This window comes from Solanum dulcamara, chromosome 7 (genome assembly GCF_947179165.1).
Source record: "Solanum dulcamara chromosome 7, daSolDulc1.2, whole genome shotgun sequence".
NCBI classification, from domain to species: domain Eukaryota; kingdom Viridiplantae; phylum Streptophyta; class Magnoliopsida; order Solanales; family Solanaceae; genus Solanum; species Solanum dulcamara.
Genome location: NC_077243.1, coordinates 10,962,649 through 10,972,840, shown reverse-complemented (window position 1 = coordinate 10,972,840; position 10,192 = coordinate 10,962,649). Strand labels below are relative to the sequence as shown.

General features: G+C 35.8%; 2 protein-coding genes across 2 annotated transcripts; both read left to right on the top strand.

Moving 5' to 3' along the window:
• Positions 1–250: 250 nt before the first annotated feature.
• LOC129894480 (SNF1-related protein kinase regulatory subunit gamma-1) lies at positions 251–4,778 on the top strand. Its single transcript, XM_055970193.1, has 6 exons — positions 251–576; positions 1,512–1,684; positions 2,108–2,305; positions 2,402–2,677; positions 3,726–3,889; positions 4,259–4,778. Exons 1-6 carry the CDS (start codon positions 405–407, stop codon positions 4,554–4,556), a joined length of 1,281 nt encoding a protein of 426 aa, XP_055826168.1. The 5' UTR covers positions 251–404; the 3' UTR covers positions 4,557–4,778.
• Positions 4,779–7,369: 2,591 nt separating this feature from the next.
• LOC129894093 (exocyst complex component EXO70B1) lies at positions 7,370–9,879 on the top strand. The gene has a single exon (XM_055969611.1). It carries the CDS (start codon positions 7,695–7,697, stop codon positions 9,681–9,683), a length of 1,989 nt encoding a protein of 662 aa, XP_055825586.1. The 5' UTR covers positions 7,370–7,694; the 3' UTR covers positions 9,684–9,879.
• Positions 9,880–10,192: the final 313 nt, after the last annotated feature.

Genomic DNA, 10,192 nt, shown 5'->3' with positions numbered 1-10,192 from the left:
AAACACTTTTATAATTATAAAAATTATAAACTTTTTAATTCAAAGGTCTTTCACTTATTTTAATCTTTATTCTTAATCAAACATTGTCATCACTCATCAAATAAAGATAAAGAGAGTATTTATGTACAGTGTCAGTAGATTAACAGGTGGACATACTGCTCAGAATTATCCAATAAGCTATAATTATCTACGTGGATATTCTTTTCAAGTAATTATTTAATTACTGAAATTCTTATTGGTAGTACTAATACCGGAATAATTGACAAATATTTTGCTGTAATAATTTGCATCACTTTCTTAAAAAGCAACAAACTAGCATCGAATTATTGATTTATTATTTGTCAATCACTTTGTAATAACCAGAGAGAAAAGAGTGAATTTTGTAAGAGGAAAAAAAGAAGAAGATGGTGATGGAAGAAGGATGTCAAACACCAAGAAGCCCAGAAGCAAAAGTGGGTATGCAAGTGGAAGATCTATGGGACATACAAGAACCACAGCTTAGTCCTACTGAGAAGCTAAACGCTTGTTTTGAGAACATTCCTGTTTCTGATTTCCCTCCTGCTCCTTCTAATCAAGGTTAAAAAAACATTAATTATGTTTAATTAGAGGTTAATAATTTTGATTTGTAACTAGCGGGTGTGATTAATTACACATAAAGATATGATCTTTATGTGTTTTTTTTTGGGTATTCTGCATATAGGAGATTCTTGATTTGGTGTATTTGAAAGATTTTCTTGATCATTCAAATAAAGGGTGTCAAGCAATTTTGATTTGTGTGATTTATAATACACAAAGAAATGATCTTTACGTTGTTTTTCTCTACTCTGTATAATGAGTTCTTGTTTTGCACTGATTTTTTGGATGATTCAATAAAAGGGATGAAGGGTGTCAAGGGCTTGTTTTTGTTTTAGTCTTAGTTGTAGGAACGTATATGATTTGTGGCTTGTTTAGCTTAATCAGCTCTAATTAAAAGAAGATGATTGTTGGATGTTTTACTAATTGAATCATCAGAATGATGCTAGCCGGAGATCTGATCAGAATCAAGAATCGTGATTTGTGTTGTTCCCTTGTATGTTCATGTGTGGGGTGAGGGGGAGGTTCACCCATCTGTTCCAATCCTTGGTGGACAAAGTTACTCCGTACCTTATGCTGGTGGGAGATAAAGATAACAGGTACTCAATAGAATTAGTCTGCAAGCTGGTCCGAACACCATGGTTCGGCTATCCAAAAAAAATAGTTGTAAGGTGGTTTGGTAGATCATTTTGGTTGGTTAAGCATTGTTTATTTTGAGTAGAATAAAAACTAGAGAAAGTTTCTGCACACTGAAATTTTTTGTAAGCAACCTTAAGTTGGGAACCTTACCGACCCATGGCTTTTCATTTGGGTGCTTACTTTTCTGCCAGTAAAAGTTGATTTAGCCGTCATTCTTTTTGTAGAGTGTTTATGGTTTATTGTTCTTCTGGTACTACCATTGTCCGTTTGATGTCAATGATTGTTATTCTTCTCTGCAGTTATTGAGATAAAATCTGATGCAACTTTGGCCGAAGCTGTTAAGTTACTATCAAAGCACAAAATACTAAGTGCACCTGTTGTGGATGTTGATGCCCCTGAAGATGCTAGTTGGATTGATAGATATATTGGCATAGTGGAATTTGCCGGCATTGTGGTATGGATCCTCCATCAGGTATACACCTATACATAGTCATAATTAAACACGTGTCTTCTTTCTGGAACAAGTTGGTTGGTTTTTTCCTCAGTTCTCCGACAATCTCATGTATTCTATCGCATTCACAACTATGAAATTGATGAACATGTGTTGCCTTTAAAAGTTGAGGAAAGGTGAAAGCAAGTTTTCAAATGGATCAAGGTTTAATAAATTGTTACAAAGACAGGTTGACTTCTTAGATGGTCTCAACAAATAGTTATTATCTCAGAAAGTCACATTTCTTTTTATTCCAATTTTCTTCAAAGAGAGTGAATTTCTGATATAATAACTATTGGTTGAGTGTCCATATCTGAGAAATCAACACTTTCAATGAGGTGATATTCTCGTTTTACATGCTTTTCCTATGAAGATGCTCAAAACAATTTGTCACATATTTTACAGTCGGAAAAGATGGAGAGCACCTCTGCTTTTGATTCGGTAATCAATGCAGCAGATGCTACACTCAGCCCTGCTTTGGCTGCAGCTGTTAATGGAGTCTCTTCTCCAAGATTCAGAAGTCTGCATCCTGAATCTCCAACAGCAACTTCCGGTAACTTCTTTGAGACATTAACTTCGTCGGATCTCTACAAGAACACGAAGGTTATTCTCTATACTCAACTAGTTATTTTCCATATCTACTAATTTTCCTTTTACAAGACTTGGGGAAATTGTGCTGACTAACACGTGAATACTTAGGTTCGGGACATTTCGGGTTCCTTCCGCTGGGCTCCATTTCTGGCTTTGCAGAAATCAAACTCCTTTCTGACAATGCTTCTCTTGTTATCTAAGTACAAGATGAAGAGTATTCCTGTAGTTGATTTAGGGGAATATAAGATTGATAACATCATAACTCAACCTGCTGTTATACACATGCTAGAAGAATGTGCTGGTCTCCATTGGTTCGAGAGCTGGGGTTCTAAGAAATTATATGAACTTGGTCTTCCTTTAATGAAGCCAAGTAGCATCATTCAGGTATGAGCTCTAGAGTTTTATGCCTCTGCTATTGAGCATGTGCTTGTTTTGTTCTTTGCAAATAAAGGAGTAACTGTTCAACAATCTATGAACATATACTATTTTGTTGACCTATTTTCTATCGGGTTCATCAGATTGCAAATTTTGCTGAAAGATGTTTAATTTTAAAATTCCTTGTGTTTCTCTTTCTTCATTATGTGTTTGGTTACACGAAACTAAGTGCTTGAAGTTAGTATGCCAAAAAAATTACAATGCTTACCCCTTGTGCATTTTTGCTGTAAATGGTTACCTGATGGACTGATTTATGTGTTTTCTTTGTGCTTTTATAAGTTTTCTCCATTTTGTTTCGTTTTATTTTCTTCCTTTCTGTGCCCCCTACTTTGGCTGCATCGCTGATGATCCACTAACAATCAGGTGGTGAGTAGCTGATTCTGCTTCGAGTAGATATTTGTTTTTTGTACATTATGATTTATGATCCAGCAAATCAGCTTGACAGGAGTAAACTTGCTTAAATCTGCCAGGAGTAAAACCTATATTTCCTTGATTGCATTTTCCCATACAAGCAAATCTGTTTCATGCCTGTGAGTTGTGACCTTCATTTGCCGTAACAGTCTGCACACTGGTTTGCTTCTCTCCAAATGTAGACAATATTCTCCTTGTTGACTTTGAGTAGGTATCTACAGTCTTTAACAATAGCCCGTAAAGGATGAAACTCTATGTCATCTTGTTGGATAAGCTTGACAGCAAGCAAATAGTTTGTTTCCACTTCCAACTTTGTATATCTCATTGTTTTTGCTTATTGTAGCCCTCTCGTCTTCCATGAACCAAGAGATTTTGATATTGTCTGAGAGAGTTACTTTAGCATGCAATGAACATCCATGTCCTTAGCAACTAACCAGTAACTAGTACGAGATGCCACGTTTTGATGCTTATTATTGTTGCTTTCTTTTTATTCAAAACCACATCAACTCTACAGCCAAGTTTTTCCTTAACACATTTACGTTGTGCTTTTTAAAACCTCCTAGCTCTATTTTTGTTCTGTTTTCAGGTGGCTGAGGATGAACCAGTGCTGCAGGCATTCAAGCTGATGAGACAGAATGGTGTTGGAGGAGTCCCCGTGGTTGAAAGTGGTGGAAGGAAAGCTATTGGTAATATAAGCATCAGAGACATTCAGTTCCTCCTGATTGCTCCCGAAATCTACAAGGACTACAGGTTTGCTTCAACCTTCATAGTATTACATGTTTCACAACTTAATAAAAACATATAGCTAATATCATATGAAAAGGCAGCAGTACTACATACTTCTCTAGACACAGCTTAAACGCTATTTCGTCTTAAGCCTCCAATCTGTTTTAAGCCCTCCTTTTTGTCTTTGTTCTTTCTTTTTATTGAATCTGAATCAATTGTGTGAAATTGATTTCTTTGTAATTCACATTTCACGAGCACATCCCGTCTTATGACTTCCATCAGATCACACATAATGTGAAGAACAGACAAGTGTATCATTTCATTTCTGTCATAAAAGTATCATGAGTGCAGAAAATCATCCCCATTTACTAACTGGTTATCATCACTCTGCAGATCTATAACAGCAAAGAACTTCCTGACATCTGTTCGAAGGTATCAGGGGGAGCACGAAAAGAACTCCCCGTTCTTAAGCGACATGGTTACTTGCAGAAGAGGTAACAGCCTTAAAGAAGTTATCATGAAGCTCGACTCGAAGAAGATCCACAGGATCTACGTTGTCGATGACATGGGAAATCTCGAGGGGGTAATCACACTCAGAGACATAATCTCAAAGCTAGTACACGAACCGCGTGGTTACTTTGGTGATTTCTTTGATGGTGTGCTGCCATTGCCAGCAAATAGTAGGGTTTAAGTCCTAACAACTTTAAGAACTTTATGCTGATCCTTTACTTCCCTAATGAACTAAATAAGTTTAACATGTATGGAGTCTTGTTTAAATTTTAGGTTGTTTTCTTGCAGGGTGAGTTTCTTGTAATTTTGGGTTGTTTCTTACAAATTGATTCCTCTCTTGTGTAGACAAAGACACTTCTTGTTAGTGTTGAAATGGAAAGAAATGCAAAGCCTTTTTTTTCTACTTTTATTTTGTCTTTTAATGTTAGATTTTAAAGATCCTTAATCTGTGAATAAAAATCAGTCAAGTTCTGCTTTGAGCTAAACTTCATGATTATTAGGTTTCTACACTTGTTTTTGTTATGATTTACCTTGTTATGATTGTAAATGGTGATTAGTGATGTTAATTGTAAATGATGATGAGTGAGTAGTGATAATTGATTATGTTAATTGGCGGCGGTGATGGTTATAGGCTTATAGCTGAGGGTGATAAATGTCAATGGTGGCTAGTGATGATGATAATCGACCACCGCAATAATGGTTTTTGTTGTTGAGGATGGTAGTTGTGTGTAATACGTGGTAATAGTTGATAATGGTGGTTTATAATGGTATTCGTGATAATGACTTAATGAGTAGTGATAATAGTGGATAGAGTAGTGATGAGATATATTTTATTATAAGTCAATCGTTCAAATTTATTAGTATCACGAAATTAAAAAAAAACATATAATATTTGAAGTTTTAATTACTAAAATGTACTAAGTAATTATTAAGTGCAAACAAATGTGATATTAGTATATCTTCACAGTTCACACAATTAATTAGTAAATCCATTTAATTTGAAATGAAGACACAATTAATTAATAACTTTAATACTATTCACACAAATAGTATACTTTCTCATATCAATCCTGAAAATAAAATAAGCCAAGAAAAGTATAGGACAGCCAAAAATCATTTGACCTCAAAATGGATATGTACACGGTTTGGTGGACGAAACTGATTAGGATCATTAAATAAATACAACTAGATTATGAGATAATTAATTTATATTTTAATTACCTTTATTGGTATTGGACAAATGGGAATCTTAATTAGAGAATAAAATTCCGCATATGTCAATCGACCACTAATTGGGATCCACTAAACTAATCTCATTATAAATTAACCAAATTATGCAGAATTATTTTAGACCACTAATACTTTGGCATAATTATGCCAAAGTTTAAGATAATACAAGAAATATATCTAAATTGTTTAGCAGGTTAATCATATCTACTTTTGATTGATCATTGAAGGGACATAAGTATACTTAATATATTATTGGACTGCTTAAACTACATTTCCTCGATTAGAAAATCTCATAAGAGGCTTCCTAATTGACTCCTCAACTATAATTTCCACTTGATTGGATAGAATAATAAAGACGAAATAATTGAATATTACTCTTTAAATATCTGTTACATTTTTATTATCAAACTTTTACAACTTAAGAATATCTTTAATGAGTGAAAAAAATATGTATCTCCTTAAAATAAGAGCGTGTTTGGTATGAAAAAAAATATTTTTTGCAACATAAGTATTTTTTTGTTGTTGTGATATTCGAACAAGTAAAATAATATAATTTTAAAAGCATTCATATACAATAATATAACAAAAACTATGAGATTTGGGATGAGTGGGGTTGGAGGGTCAACAGTGGGGGAGCGGTGGACATATGGAAGAGGCAATCAAACTTATAATTCAATTTATAAAACTTGTTTTTCTTATTTCAACAATTAAATTTATTTTTTTTTTAAAAAAATAAAAATATTTTTCCTTAAAAGATATAAAAATATTTTAATCAATATTTAGTAGGTAGTTAAACATTGTCTCGCTTCCTGACAAAATAGGCTTGATGTTGATTTGGTGCACTGTACTCATTTTTCCGTTCATACCAGTAATAGTAGGACATTTTTCTCGTAGTTGCCTATCTTACGATTTATGTTACCACTCGTTATTCTCTGTGCTTCGATTGCATTATTTGGTTATTGTCATTGTTCCTTATTTTCAATATCACCGAGGATATGACTTTAGATAGAAAAGAGTGAAGGTCGCGAATTAGGGTAGAAGGCTAGTAGGGATAGACTGGTGTCTTACCGTGAGTCGGTTTAGGGTGGTCGTAGGTCTAAGCGTGCCTTTATAGTTGTATAGCTATTGCCTTTGACTACTGCAGTACTTTGTTATAATTATTGTTCTTGTCTTGTAAATTTTGCATTGCATTTTATTTTTATTTTTATTTTTATTTTTATTTTTTATTTTTTTATTTTATTTTATTTTTAATAATTTTTTAATTTTTTTTTCTTTATGTTATATATATTGTTTTTTCTCTTGTGCTTGGAACTGTGACTTTCGAGTCGAGGTTCTTTCGAAAACAACCTCACTATCTCCATGAGGTAGTAGTAAGGTCTGCGTACATCCTACCCTCTCCGGACTCCACTTATGGAATTCCACTGGATATGTTGTTATCGTCCTTGTTTTCAAGTATCATCCTATGCTTCCCTTATTATTTGATATAATCTCTTTACTTTTGTATTTTTCTTGTCAACTGAGTTGATGTGTTTCTCGAACTGAGGTTTTTTGAAAACAATCTCTTTGTTTTTACGAGATAGAAATAAAGTCTGCATATATTTTATTTTATTCAGATCTCATTTATAAAATTTCATTAAATATATTATTGTTATCATAAACAACAAAAAATTGAATCTATGTCAAACACACCATAAAATCTTTGGTACTAGTACTCAAGCTGGCATGTATATAGCATGACACATAATGTACAACCCATCCTGACGTAACGTATACCGTATTCTCTTTTTTTTTCTTATCATCATGGAACTTGGAAGGACGAAGGCAATAGCCCAACTCGTCTAACGAAACACCCCATCGCCCCGCCCCGCCCCGCACGCAGCAGAAATGGAACGCAGCATTCAGCGTTTGAATTGAATTTTCCCAAATTACTCTTTCTTCCTTGTTTCCCTTCTCCCCTTCTCTCCAAACCCTAATTTTAAACCCCCACTCCAATCTCTATAAACATACACATATATATATATACACACACATATGATATGCTTATGATGATATAGATATAGATATAGAGAGAGAAAGGAGAGAAGGTTTCATGGCGGCGACTATTGAAGGACAAGATAGGGTTCTAGCTGCAGCTCAACAGATCGTCAAGAGTCTAAACACTTCAACGAATGTCGATACTGATGATATGCTTATGATCTTATCTAGTTTCGATAATCGTTTGTCTAAGCTCTCTAATTTGATGACTTCTTCATCTTCCTCTACTCCTACATCCGCTAAAGCTGCCGTAGACGGCGACGGAGCTGATGGTTCTCCTAGTTTTGAATCGGCTGAGCGGATGGTGCTTAATTGGAGCTCTTCTCCCAACGTCGATCCTGATTCCACCTTAGATTATCTCTCCGCTGTTGACGAGATTATTAAGAAGACCGAGGATCTGAATCTTAAGCCGGAAAATGATTCCGTTATGGACCGAGCTGAGGCTGCTCTTCAACATGCTATGGCTCATCTGGAGGATGAGTTTCGTCATATTCTCATTAGCAATACTGTTCCCTTCGATGCTGGCCGCCTCCATGAGTCCTCTTTTATTCGCCGCTGTTCCATCTCTTCATCTGCTGTTGAAATTCCTGATTTTGAAACAGCTACTTTAGCCGATGATCAGGAGAACGTTAGCAGTGGAAGGTACAATCATGTCAAAGGGAAGAGCCTTGGAGGGGATGATTTCTCCCTTGATTTGGTATACCCGGATGCTATGATGGAGCTGAGAGAGATTGCTAACCGTATGATTCATGCTGGATATGAAAAGGAATGTTGCCAAGTGTACTCTAGTGTTCGCAGAGAGGTGCTTGACGAGTGTTTAGCAATTCTTGGTATTGAGAAGCTGAGCATTGAGGAGGTCCATAGGATTGATTGGCAGTCGCTGGATGAGAAAATGAAAAAATGGATTTATGCTGTAAAAGTTCTGGTGAGAATCCTTTTATCTGCTGAAAAGAGCTTATGTGAACGTGTTTTTGTGGGCTCGGACTTGATTAAAGAAGTGTGTTTTATGGAAAGTGCAAAGGGCTGTGTAATGCAGCTCTTGAATTTTGGAGAAGCTGTGGCAATAGGGCGAAGGTCGTCCGAGAAGTTATTTAGGATTCTGGATATGTATGATGCCCTGGCAGATGTTTTGTCTGACATACAGCGGCTTTTTAGTGATGAAGCTGGTGAAATGGTGTTTGGTGAGGCAAAGGGGGTGTTAGATGGCCTAGGAGAAGCAGCTATTGGGACATTTGTGGAGTTTGAAAATGCAGTTCAGCGGGAGGTTTCTAAGAAACCAACTCAAGGCGGTGAAATCCACCCATTGACTCGTTATGTTATGAATTATGTGAAATTGCTGGTTGATTATAGTGATACATTGAATGGACTTTTAGAGAAGTTAGAAAGTGGCATGAAACCTGACTCTTCCCGAACTGATAATGGTGATAACTTGGAGTTGGAGAATGTTGCACCACTAGCGAGGCGGTTGATGTTACTGATAAAGTCTTTGGAAGGTAATCTGGAGGGGAAGTCGAGAATGTATGAAGATTTTGGAATGCAGTATATATTTTTGATGAATAATGTACATTACATCGTTCAGAAAGTGAAAGATTCCGAGCTTCAAAAACTTTTAGGTGATCAATGGGTCAGAAAGCGGAGGGGTCAAATTCGACAACATGCTACAAGCTATCTTAGAGCTTCATGGAGCAAGGTTTTATCTTGTTTGAAGGACGAAGGACTTAGTGGAAGCTCTAGCAATGCTTCAAAGGTAGCCCTCAAGGAGAGGTTTAAGAACTTCAATGCATGTTTTGAAGAAATTTACAGAATCCAGACTGGTTGGAAGGTCCCAGATGCTCAACTGCGCGAAGAACTGAGGATTTCTATTTCTGAAAAGGTGCTTCCTGCATATCGCTCATTTCTGGGAAGATTCGGGGGTCATTTAGAGAGTGGAAGAAATGCTGGGAAGTACATAAAGTATACTCTAGAAGACTTAGAGGGTTATTTGTTGGATCTATTTGAAGGAACACCTCTTGTTTTGCACCATGTGAGAAGAAAAGGCACGTAAGGTGCAGGTCTTTGGAGACAGGTATGCCTCCTTTCTAAGGACTAGCGTGTCTAGAGTATAGGCTGGGCATGTTCTGTTTCTTTGTTGATCTCAATGTGTTAAAAGCAATTTCGATGAGACTAGCTATACTCTTGTTCACATACTGTAATAACTCTGTGAGATGTATATGTATTATATGTGAGATCTCTTGATACAATGGTCTATCCTTTGAGCTCCTCAGATCATAGTTTCATCATATGGATAGGATACTTGGTAAGTTAATCACTGTAGTTTCCTTGTCCTGGTTATGGTTTGCAATTTACTGCTGACTTGTTGTATGCTGACGATGCAAAATGTCTCTGTGTCAGGAGATGTTATTTTGTGTTTTTGTTTAGAAGGAAAATACAGAAAACAATACTCATCCCTTGCTGCTTTCGTTTTATCCCAATTGAAGCAGATTCAGTGTTTTAGGATGTGTGTATATCTGTTCTTTTTGTTGCATGGTGTGTGTGTACTATACACATACTTTC